The sequence below is a fragment of the Triticum urartu genome, chromosome 1, assembly GCF_003073215.2.
Source record: "Triticum urartu cultivar G1812 chromosome 1, Tu2.1, whole genome shotgun sequence".
Classification (NCBI taxonomy): domain Eukaryota; kingdom Viridiplantae; phylum Streptophyta; class Magnoliopsida; order Poales; family Poaceae; genus Triticum; species Triticum urartu.
In genome coordinates, this window is record NC_053022.1 from 52,068,568 (window position 1) to 52,081,018 (window position 12,451).

Genomic DNA, 12,451 nt, shown 5'->3' on the forward strand with positions numbered 1-12,451 from the left:
AAACAGATTGGGGCCTGTGGAACAAAATTTGCAAACATGTTGCCATTGGAAAGGAAAATAGACTGGTGAACCTTAGTTTCAGTAGTTTCTTCAAACAAGACGCTGTATGGTTTCATTCTGGTTAATGGAACCGGAGAGAGGCCTCCCTGTTCTTCTAAAAAAAGGAAAATAGATGTGGGGCCTATGGAACAAAATGTGCAAACATGTTGCGGTTGTTGCCTGCATTATCCCTTAAGATGATATTTTTTCTTTCTTTTTGGGCAGGCTAATGAGTTGAAGAAAAAGCTCTTGCGCAAGTAACAATGTATCTCCACGTGTGTGCTCTTTTGTTGAAAATTACACGAAGATGATCTCAGTCAACATGCGGTGTTCCCAATGTGTGCAAGCAGCGTAAAAATCTTAGGTCCTGCTGCTGAAGCAGAGCATTGCAGATTAGATGCCCATGTGTTTTTGCACTCAGAAACCAAATATACCACCTATGCAAATTCATATCAAAGTATCTCGGTTTCATTTAACTCAACCCATGATTGAAGGAAGAACTAGATCAAAGCATGATCAGTACAAGTAATAATCAGAGCAAAAGGATTCAAATTTCATATTAGCAACATAATTGGCAAAAATGGCGACATCAATGTCAATCAACAGCATCTGGACATTTGCACGATGGAACACAATCAGGAAGCATATAGCTGAATTCAATTAGCAAGCATGCTCCCATCCCCAATCCCCCCATCTTGCCGCCGGCAACCATATTTACAGACAGATCAGCTGCAGCTAGCAGCAATCAAGACTCAAAAGCCACCACAAAACTATTCCATTGTTACCTGGCTGGTCATACTATTAGACTACTTTCTCATGACATCCAAAAAAATTCTCAGGACATTACCAAAAAGTTAAGAACAATTACCAGAAGTTGAAGACCGGAAGTTGCAGAGCAGGATCATCTGCATAACTTAGCTGCAGAAGATTTTCAGTCCTAAAGATGGCAAAGGCTACTCAGTAATCCCTTCTCCCTGTCAAAACTTCACTGCAATGCAACCCTGGCTGGAGTCAGACGGCGAGGTTGCCGAACGGCGCCCGGTGCGGGACGCCCTTGCGCCGGTGTGCAGGCTGCGGCGGCGGCGGTGGCGTCGAGGTCCGGTCGGCGGCATTGCGCGGCGGGGAGGAAGGGGGGGAGGAGGCGTTGCCGTCGTGGCGGCAGCCGGGGAACTTGCAGCTGAGCGAGCAGAAGCGGAAGGCCTCGAGCAGGCCGCGGCCGCAGCCGCACTGGTTGACGAAGCTCGAGGCGCTGCGGGCGTGCCTGAGCTGCGGGCCGCGCTCCCTGAGGAAGACGACGCGCGCGCCGTTGATGACGTAGGTCTGCACGCCGCCCACGTCCAGGAGGCCCCGGACGTCCGCCACGAGGAGCACGCTGCTGTAGGTGGAGCGGCGGACCCGGATGACGCGGTGGCCGCGGTGGCCCTGGTCGGCGCACAGCGAGCAGAGCGCGCCGGCGACGTCGGCGCAGTCGAGGCAGAACATGGCGCGCACGCCGCCGCGGCGCGAGTCGGGGTGCGTCTTGCACGGCGTGTAGAAGCGCGCCGACATCATGGGGCGCAGCCACCGGGGCCACCGCTCGCCGCCCGCGGACGCCGCCTGCTCCTGCTCCTCCACCTCCGCAGACTCCTCGTCCTCCTGCTCCTCCACCTCCGCAGACTTCTCGTCCTCCTCCTCCGGCTCAGGGCCGTCATCATCCTGCAGGCGACAACAGCAAGATCGGTCAGAGAGATCGCCCTCCTTGAAAATGGGAATCACCAGGGAATGGCCATGCACGCAACGTGTTCGTCCGTGGGAATCCGCCGAAGGAGGAGCAATTACGAACAGATTAACCACCCGGGCAGGATTTTATTCCGTTCATTTCGAACCAACGCAACCAAATGCGGCACTACCCACGCATGAAAAACCGCAAGAACGAAAATCGAACCCCTGGAAGGGGTGGGTGAGGGCAAGAGAGGGTTTTTGAAGGAGAGGGGGAAAACGCCCGTCTTTCCGAGATGGCGAGATCGATCTTCCGTCCATCGCCATTGCATTGCCCCCAGGATCCACCTAGCGCTTTCGACACGAGCAATCGGCCCAATGCAGCAGTAACGCGCGGAAAAGGGAGGAGGAGGGTGGCAGATCAAGAAACGGTTTCGTTCTTTCCCGGAGGTGGGGCACGGGGAATCAAGAACGCGGAGCACAGGAGGGAGAGGAGCGGGCAAGAAATGGGGGATGGCGTAGGGTTTTACCAAGCTGCGGCGGTCCTTGGGGAGGAGCTCCTTGCAGGGGGAGTCGTGGTCGATCGCCATGGCGGCTGGGCGTGACACGCGCCGCGCGGCGAGGGCGGAGGAAAAGGTGGGGCGCCGCGGGGGGATCCAAGAGCCCGGCGGGTTGGTGGGTTGGGTGCGGGTGGACTCCGGAAGGAGAGACGGATCGGCTGGCTCTGACTCGTGGAGGAAATGGTGGGCCGGGCTTGTATTGATGGGCTCGCACGAGAATGCAAGAGTGGGAGGAGTCTCTCTTTCAAAGCATCATCGAAGCTTTTCTCAAACAAAGAAAAAACATCATCGGAGTTAGGATAATGCTGAAACAATGATTGGGTCATCGTCTAAAAAGGGTTGGACGACGACCCCAAATCTAGTTATGCGCGTGTGGCCAGGAGCAGAGGTGGGCAACAACATGGTCACCGTTGCATAAAGGGGGGAAGCAAGAGCAACTCTAGCAGAGTCGTGTACGACACCAATCGACATAATAATTGTCAATATTAAGAGTGACTCTAGTAGAGTCGTGTATGACCCTGGTCCACATAATAACTGTTAATATAATGACTTTGGGCCAAAATGACACTCTAGCAGTGTCACCATATGGGTGTCGATCGGCATAGTTTATGAAGCTTGCTAAATAAACGACCTCGTAGCCTCCATATTTGAGGGTCGGGGAGGCCAACTTGGAGCTCGCTTCATATACCAACCGCAGCATGGGAGAAAGTTCCGGCTTCTAATTCCTCGCGCCACAGTCGGGTTTGAAGCTCGACGCCGCTCATACACGCATCTCCATGTCCCGGTTAATAAATGAGTGGGGCGACGTGACCGGTAGCCACCGAGCCATGGCGTCAACCTCCACCCCACCCCACCCCCCCCTCTCCCCCCAATTCCCAAGGTGGTTGTGCAGATGGCCACACGGCTTCATCCTCGGCTATAGAGCATCTCAGCAAAGCGTCTCCATCATGGAAGCTTTACCCCCTCCCACACCTCCTCCTCTCTCAGCGACAAATGTCGTCGCGCTGGAATGCAACCTACTGGCTGAACACAGTGGCAGCGAATCTGACGACCGTAGGGAACTAGGCCTCTTTGTCTAGCTGAAGGAGTAGAAGGACGTTGTCCCCGTCAACCAGTCGCCCCCTCACCCTGGTGAATGACGTCGTCCCCATAGTGGCATAGCCAAAGCCTGAGGACCCGATCGACGTTGTGCTCGAGATCACCGCCCCCCAAGCTCCTAATGAGGCGCAAATCATCCGTGAGTATGGCTCCCCACTCACTCACGGCTCCACACTCACCGACGAGGAGGATGGGCGGCAGCTCGTGACTGTCGGTCGTGAGTCTGGCCCTACGCAAGGATACCTCGTCCGCAGAGGAGGACGAGATGGCAACGCCGACATGGAGGACATCGACGAAGGCGATGACTAGACGGTGCTAGCCACCTAGTAGCATATGTAGCAATGTCGCTCGAATAACGCTATGTATCATCAGTACATCATAGGTGACCGAAGTTTCGGGGTATGATCAAAACTCGGCAGGTGCTACCTTATAACTGAATTTGGAGTCCTTGCATCAAATCGGGCGTCTTGGCAAGTAGGCACGCCAGGTGAGGAGGCCATGGAGCAGCGGCGGGCCCATTCCAACAGTGAGCAGGGCATCCCATGCAGCAGCGGCAACAGGAGAGGAGACGTCGTGGGCGGAGAGGAAGGGAAGGGAATTTTCTTTTCTAAGAATTGCCCACGACCGCGTAAAAATGAGGTAGTGGGGCAGCAGATAGGGGTTCGGCTAGGTGCGGTTAATTCCTCGAAACAGAAAAAAAAAATGGAGGAGACAACGGCTTTTAAGCAGTTAACTCCTCAAAACAGAAATTTTGGAGGAGCTAATACTCCCTCCATTTCAAAATAAGTGTCTTAACTGTACTAACTCTAGTACAAAGTTGTATTAAGGCTGAGACACTTATTTTGAGACGGAGGGAGTAGTTTTTAAGGAGTCATCAGCTAGGTGCGGTTAACTCCTCAAAACAGAAAATTAAATTTGGAGAAGCAAACAGTTTTTAAGGAATCGGCTAGGGACGTGCCAATAATAATATCTCGCCTTGCAAATGTACTGGTTTCTTGGGGGTGAAGCTAGCAAGCACATGATGTGCCTGCCGTTCCTGGCAAACCGTATGACCCTACACTACACGCTGCGTCCTTGTGTTGACAGACTGCCAGACAGGCAAGAAACCTTTTTTTTAGGGGTCACCCACTTTCCCCTGCTACAGTAACTGAATGGCGACTTGGCGATTTGCCGGCGACTGGCTTCTTGCCGTTTCTTCTTCTTGTTTCTTTCTTCTTCCTTTTGGATTTCTTATCCTCCCCTAATCTCAGTTTCTAGTTTCCTTTTTTCTCTATGATCCTTCTATATCCTCTACCGTCCTTTCTCAAGTCATTTTTCTCCTGTTCCTATCTGCTAGCCATTTCTTTTACAGTCCCAAATTCCTATTTTTTCTCTTCCTTTTATCCCAGATAGCTGATTTCTTTGCCTAGCGTTCTGGGTTTGTGCCGGAGTCAGGGGCGATGGCGGCGGCGCCGGAAATTGAAGGCTGTACGGCTCCTCGAGGGATGGGGATCGGATACGATGCGGTTGAACTAGTTGACTGGACCTCCTTCAGAAAGTAGGGGTCAGAGTTGCTCAAGAGGTCCAAAGATCCCCTAAGATGTTTGGGTCGGATGAGAGAAAGGGCTAGGGAATTCCTTGGGCATGATTTTGGACGGCTGTAAAAGGTTTCTATAGTGAATAAAATCGTATTGATGACAGATAAGGTGGGGATTTTGCCCTATCAAGGTGAGGAGCGGACGCAGGATTTTATATCTATGAAAGGGGAGCAGAATTGTGAGGTGAAGGAAAGGCCTTGCATCATTTTCCAAGGGTCAGTACTCTCCTTTTCGGGAGATCTCGCAGCAGCCAGTACTGAAGGTGCTCAGACCAGGAAGAACTGGGTTATTGATGGCCCGGTGGAGGCGGATGTGATGACACTCTTGCTGGATGGGGATAACCTACCTGTTCCTATGGATGATGATTTTGGGAGGAGTTTTAGAATCGAAGCTCAGTCTAATTCCGTAAGAGATGTACTGGAAGTGAATTTGGGAGAGAATGACGAGGTTGCTAGTGTGTGTGCACACGTTCAGGGACCCATTCATATGTGTGTTAATGTCGGTCTTGGTATTCATCTAATAAAAGAGCAATCTTGTTCTGATCATGTCCGTCTTAATTTCAATCCTTTTGAGAAGCCAACTGAACTGAAACGGAACTATGCAGCGAAGTTCACGAATAAGGAGATATGTACTGTTCGCTTTGATTATGGAGTCTCAGTGGAGGAGGATCCAGATCCAGGGGATAGTTGGGTACTGGGAAATCATTCAGTACACCTGAAGGAAGAAGCTGGTTCTACTGATCCAAGAAACATGTCATTTCTTCAGTACGCATGCTACACTGGTATAAAGAAGCATCTATTTTTGCCTGTCCGTACAGCAGTTTACATCGTTGACTTGTCTGATGGAAGCAAGGGTTCTAGTCCAGCTGTGCCATACCAGGAAAATACGAACAAGAAGAAAACCATAAGGGCAGATGGTGAGGCACTGGATAGCTCTGTTTTAGGTCATATACTGGATGAATCGGCGGCATCCCTCGAGGATGACCGCCGGGAACAATGAATATCATGTGCTTGAATTGTCGGGGTTGTGGGCGGCCTGAGACAGTTCGTGAGATTAGTAACCTAATTAGGTTGCAACGCCCTGGTCTGGTCTTTCTCTCGGAGACCAAGATGTCTGCCAAGAGAGCACAAGGGCTAAAATGGAGATTTGGGTTCACAAATGCTTTTGGAGTTAACTGTGTGGGATTAAGTGGAGGACTTTGCCTATACTGGAATAACAACTCAATTGTGACTTTGAAATCTTTTAGCGGGTCACACATTGATGTCATGGTTCAGGATGATAGTGTTGGAGATATGGAGTGGCGATTCACTGGATTCTATGGTGATCCGAAGAGAACAAAGAGGAAAAGATGTTGGGACCTACTGAAATTCATGAGAAGGGAATATAATAACCCGTGGGTCTGTGCGGGCGACTTTAATGAAGTTTTGCATGCCTCCGAGAAACTAGGTGGTAATGAGAGGCAGGAGTGGAAGATGGAGGTTTTTAGGGATACCATTGAATATTGCTGTTTTGAGGACTTGGGCTACTTTGGCCTACCTTACACTTGGGACAATAGACAACAAGGGGATAGCAACATCAAGGTCCGGCCTGACCGAGCTTTGGGGGATGATAGATTTGTGGAGTGTTTTGATAATACAGTGGTTAACCATGTCCAGTGTGCCGAATCTGACCACTGTGCTCTCCTCGTCTCTATCAGGAAGTCTGAATGGATGGAGGAAGGAAGGGAAGGTAGACCTTTTCGATTCGAGAATGCTTGGACTCGACACGATCGGTATACACAAGTAGTAGAGGATTCGTGGCACGTTAATACTAGTAATCTGCAAGGGATAAGTGCAGCTTTGAGTGGGGTGCGGCAGAGACTACAGAATTGGAGTAAATCTGAGTTTGGATCGGTGAAAAGACAGTTGAAATCCCTTCGGGCTCGGCTGGGGTATGTTCGACAAAATTCGCTTTTATCCGGACCGTGCAGAGAGGAGATGGAACTCATAGCCAGAATTTCAGAGTTGCTATCTAGGGAGGAAGCTTTGGAGAAACAGCGTTCAAGAGCCCTTTGGCTAGCTGCTGGAGATCGTAATACGTCTTTTTTTCAGGCCAAGGCTAAGGAACGTGCACGTATTAACAAAATTAAGTCGCTGAAGAGGGAAGATGGATCAGTTGCTAATTCTCAACCTGAGCTAGAAGCAGAGGTTCTCAATTATTATCAGCGACTGTTTACTGCTCAAGATGGAACCGACCCAGATCTGGTGACTTCTTGGGTTGATCGGAAGGTGGATGATGCAATGAACAGTAGACTTTGTGCACCGGTTACGAACGATGAAATAGAGCAAGCTCTTTTTATGATGCATCCTGATAGATCACCAGGCCCTGATGGATTTACCGCTGGCTTCTACATCCGTCATTGGAACATTTTAAAAGACACGGTATGTGAGGCAGTGAGGGATTTCCTGGAAGGTGGTCAAATGCCTGAGATGGTTAATTCCACGGTGTTGGTTCTCATTCCGAAGGTTAAAAACCCGCAACATCTCAGTCAATATCGGCCTATTTCTTTATGTAACATGTTGGGTTTCGTAGTAATTTCAAAAAAATTCCTACGCACACGCAAGATCATGTGATGCATAGCAACGAGGGGGAGAGTGTTGTCTACGTACCCAACGCAGACCGACGGCGGAAGCGATGACACGACGTAGAGGAAGTAGTCGTACGTCTTCACGATCCAACCGATCAAGCACCGAAACTACGGCACCTCCGAGTTCGAGCACACGTTCAGCTCGATGACGATCCCCGGACTCCGATCCAGCAAAGTGTCGGGGAAGAGTTCCGTCAGCACAACGGCGTGGTGACGATCTTGATGTACTACAGCAGCAGGGCTTCGCCTAAACTCCGCTACAGTATTATCGAGGTATATGGTGGCAGGGGGCACCGCACACGGCTAAGGAATAGATCTCAAGGATCAACTTGTGTGTCTAGAGGTGTCCCCTGCCTCTGTATATAAAGGAGTAGAGGGGGGGAGGCTAGCCGGCCAAGGAGGGAGGCGCAGGAGAGTCCTACTCCCTCTGGGAGTAGGATTCCCCCTCCAATCCTAGTCCAACTAGGATTCCTTTCGGAGGGGAAAAGAGGAGGAGGGGGCCGGCCACCTCTCCTAGTCCTAATAGGACTAGGGGAAGGGGGAGGCGCGCAGCCCATCTAGGGCAGCCCCTTCTCTATTCCACTAAGGCCCACTATGGCCCATATAGCTCCAGAGGGGTTCCGGTAACCCTCCCGGTACTCCGGTAAAATCCCGATTTCACCCGGAATAGTTCCGATGTCCAAACATAGGCTTCCAATATATCAATCTTTACGTCTCGACCATTTCGAGACTCCTCGTCATGTCCGTGATCACATCCGGGACTCGAAACAACCTTCGGTACAATTCAAAATGCATAAACTCATAATATAACTGTCATCGTACCTTAAGCGTGCGGACCCTACGGGTTCGAGAACAATGTAGACATGACCGAGACATGTCTCCGGTCAATAACCAATAGCGGGACCTGGATGCCCATATTGGCTCCTACATATCCTACGAAGATCTTTATCGGTCAGACCGCATAACAACAATACGTTGTTCCCTTTGTCATCGGTATGTTACTTGCTCCGAGATTCGATCGTCGGTATCCAATACCTAGTTCAATCTCGTTACCGGCAAGTCTCTTTACTCGTTCCGTAATACATCATCTCACAACTAACATATTAGTTGTAATGCTTGCAAGGCTTATGTGATGTGTATTACCGAGAGGGCCCAGAGATACCTCTCCGACAATCGGAGTGACAAATCCTAATCTCGAAATACGCCAACCCAACATCTACCTTTGGAGACACCTGTAATGCTCCTTTATAATCACCCAGTTACGTTGTGACGTTTGGTAGCACCCAAAGTGTTCCTCCGGCAAACGGGAGTTGCATAATCTCATAGTCATAGGAACATGTATAAGTCATGAAGAAAGCAATAGCAACATACTAAACGATCGGGTGCTAAGCTAATGGAATGGGTCATGTCAATCAGATCATTCAACTAATGATGTGACCTCGTTAATCAAATAACAACTCATTGTTCATGGTTAGGAAACATAACCATCTTTGATTAACGAGCTAGTCAAGTAGAGGCATACTAGTGACACTTTGTTTGTCTATGTATTCACACATGTATTATGTTTCCGGTTAATACAATTCTAGCATGAATAATAAACATTTATCATGAATTATAAGGAAATAAATAATAACTTTATTATTGCCTCTAGGGCATATTTCCTTCAGTCTCCCATTTGCACTAGAGTCAATAATCTAGATTACACAGTAATGATTCTAACACCCATGGAGCCTTGTTGCTGATCATGTTTTGCTCGTGGAAGAGGCTTAGTCAATGGGTCTACAACATTCAGATCCGTATGTATCTTGCAAATCTCTATGTCTCCCACCTGGACTAGATCCCCGATGGAATTGAAGCGTCTCTTGATGTGCTTGGTCCTCTTGTGAAATCTGGATTCCTTTGCCAAGGCAATTGCACCAGTATTGTCGCAAAAGATTTTCATTGGACCCAATGCACTAGGTATGACACCTAGATCGGATATGAACTCCTTCATCCAGACTCCTTCGTTCGCTGCTTCCGAAGCAGCTATGTACTCCGGTTCACATGTAGATCGCGCTACGACGCTTTGTTTAGAACTGCACCAACTGACAGCTCCACCGTTTAATGTAAACACGTATCCGGTTTGCGATTTAGAATCGTCCGGATCAGTGTCAAAGCTTGCATCAACGTAACCATTTACGGTGAGCTCTTTGTCACCTCCATATACGAGAAACATATCCTTAGTCCTTTTCAGGTATTTCAGGATGTTCTTGACCGCTGTCTAGTGATCCACTCCTGGATTACTTTGGTACCTCCCTGCTAGACTTATAGCAAGGCACACATCGGGTCTGGTACACAGCATTGCATACATGATAGAGCCTATGGCTGAAGCATAGGGAACATCTTTCATTTTCTTTCTATCTTCTGCAGTGGTCGGGCATTGAGTCTTACTCAACTTCACACCTTGTAACACAGGCAAGAATCCTTTCTTTGCTTGATCCATTTTGAATTTCTTCAAAATCTTGTCAAGGTATGTGCTTTGTGAAAGTCCAATTAAGCGTCTTGATCTATCTCTATAGATCTTAATGCCTAATATGTAAGCAGCTTCACCGAGGTCTTTCATTGAAAAACTTTTATTCAAGTATCCTTTTATGCTATCCAGAAATTCTATATCATTTCCAATCAGCAATATGTCATCCACATATAATATTAGAAATGTTACAGAGCTCCCACTCACTTTCTTGTAAATACAGGCTTCTCCGAAAGTCTGTATAAAACCAAATGCTTTGATCACACTATCAAAGCGTTTATTCCAACTCCGAGAGGCTTGCACCAGTCCATAAATGGATCGCTGGAGCTTGCACACTTTGTTAGCTCCCTTTGGATCGACAAAACCTTCCGGTTGCATCATATACAACTCTTCTTCCAGAAATCCATTCAGGAATGCAGTTTTGACATCCATCTACCGAATTTCATAATCATAAAATGCGGCAATCGCTAACATGATTTGGACGGACTTAAGCATCGCTACGGGTGAGAAGGTCTCATCGTAGTCAATCCCTTGAACTTGTCGAAAACCTTTTGCGACAAGTCGAGCTTTGTACACAGTAACATTACCATCAGCGTCAGTCTTCTTCTTAAAGATCCATTTATTCTCAATTGCTTGCCGATCATCGGGCAAGTCAACCAAAGTCCATACTTTGTTCTCATACATGGATCCCATCTCAGATTTCATGGCTTCAAGCCACTTTGCGGAATCTGGGCTCACCATCGCTTCTTCATAGTCCGTAGGTTCATCATGATCTAGTAGCATGACTTCCAGAACTGGATTACCGTAACACTCTGGTGCGGATCTTACTCTGGTTGATCTACGAGGTTCAGTAGTATCTTGTTCTGAAGTTTCATGATCATTATCATTAGCTTCCTCACTTATTGGTGTAGGTGTCACAGAAACAGTTTTCTGTGATGTACTACTTTCCAATAAGGGAGCAGGTACAGTTACCTCGTCAAGTTCTACTTTTCTCCCACTCACTTCTTTCGAGAGAAACTCCTTCTCAAGAAAGTTTCCGAATTTAGCAACAAAAGTCTTGCCTTCGGATCTGTGATAGAAGGTGTATCCAATAGTTTCCTTTGGATATCCTATGAAGACACATTTCTCCGATTTGGGTTCGAGCTTATCAGGTTGAAGCTTTTTCACATAAGCATCGCAGCCCCAAACTTTCAGAAACGACAACTTTAGTTTCTTGCCAAACCATAGTTCATAAGGCGTCATCTCAACGGATTTTGATGGTGCCCTGTTTAACGTGAATGCGGCCGTCTCTAGAGCGTATCCCCAAAATGATAGCGGTAATCAGTAAGAGACATCATAGATCGCACCATATCTAGTAAAGTACGATTACGACGTTCGGACACACCATTACGCTGTGGTGTTCCGGGTGGCGTGAGTTGCGAAACTATTCCACAGTTTTTCAAATGTACACCAAACTCATAACTCAAATATTCTCCTCCACGATCAGATCGTAGAAACTTTATTTTCTTGTTACGATGATTTTCAACTTCACTCTGAAATTCTTTGAACTTTTCAAATGTTTCAGACTTATGTTTCATTAAGTAGATATATCCATATCTGCTTAAATCATCTGTGAAGGTGAGAAAATAACGATATCCGCCACGAGCCTCAATATTCATCGGACCACATACATCGGTATGTATGATTTCCAACAAATCTGTTGCTCTCTCCATAGTACCGGAGAACGGTGTTTTAGTCATCTTGCCCATGAGGCACGGTCCGCAAGTACCAAGTGATTCATAATCAAGTAGTTCCAAAAGTCCATCAGTATGGAGTTTCTTCATGCGCTTTACACCGATATGACCTAAACGACAGTGCCACAAATAAGTTGCACTTTCATTATCAACTCTGCATCTTTTGGCTTCAACATTATGAATATGTGTATTACTACTATCGAGATTCAATAAAAATAGACCACTCTTCAAGGGTGCATGACCATAAAAGATATTACTCATATAAATAGAACAACCATTATTCTCTGATTTAAATGAATAACCGTCTCGCATTAAACAAGATCCAGATATAATGTTCATGCTCAACGCTGGCACCAAATAACAATTATTTAGGTCTAATATTAATCCCGAAGGTAGATGTAGAGGTAGCGTGCCGACCGCGATCACATCGACTTTGGAACCGTTTCCCACGCGCATCGTCACCTCGTCCTTAGCCAATCTTCGCTTAATCCGTAGCCCCTGTTTCGAGTTGCAAATATTAGCAACAGAACCAGTATCAAATACCCAGGTGCTACTGCGATCATTAGTAAGGTACACATCAATAACATGTATATCACATATACCTTTGTTCA

At 47.6% G+C, this 12,451-nt stretch overlaps 1 protein-coding gene across 1 annotated transcript; it reads right to left on the minus strand.

Moving 5' to 3' along the window:
• Window positions 1-574: 574 nt before the first annotated feature.
• LOC125554884 (protein RGF1 INDUCIBLE TRANSCRIPTION FACTOR 1-like) lies at window positions 575-2,481 on the minus strand. The gene is made up of 2 exons (XM_048718289.1): window positions 2,268-2,481; window positions 575-1,734 (listed from the first exon to the last, which is right to left on the minus strand). The coding sequence occupies exons 1-2, from the start codon at window positions 2,325-2,327 to the stop codon at window positions 1,051-1,053; spliced, it is 744 nt and encodes a 247-aa protein (XP_048574246.1). The 5' UTR covers window positions 2,328-2,481; the 3' UTR covers window positions 575-1,050.
• Between the last annotated feature and the right edge of the window lie 9,970 nt (window positions 2,482-12,451).

Bases quoted from the DNA above. Each gene is read 5' to 3' on its own strand.
- LOC125554884 (XM_048718289.1), bottom strand. From the start codon at position 2,327: ATGGCGATCGACCACGACTCCCCCTGCAAGGAGCTCCTCCCCAAGGAC. The intron at 1,735-2,267 runs GTAAAACCCTAC...TGTCGCCTGCAG, and splicing joins CCAAGGACCGCCGCAGCTTG to GATGATGACGGCCCTGAGCC.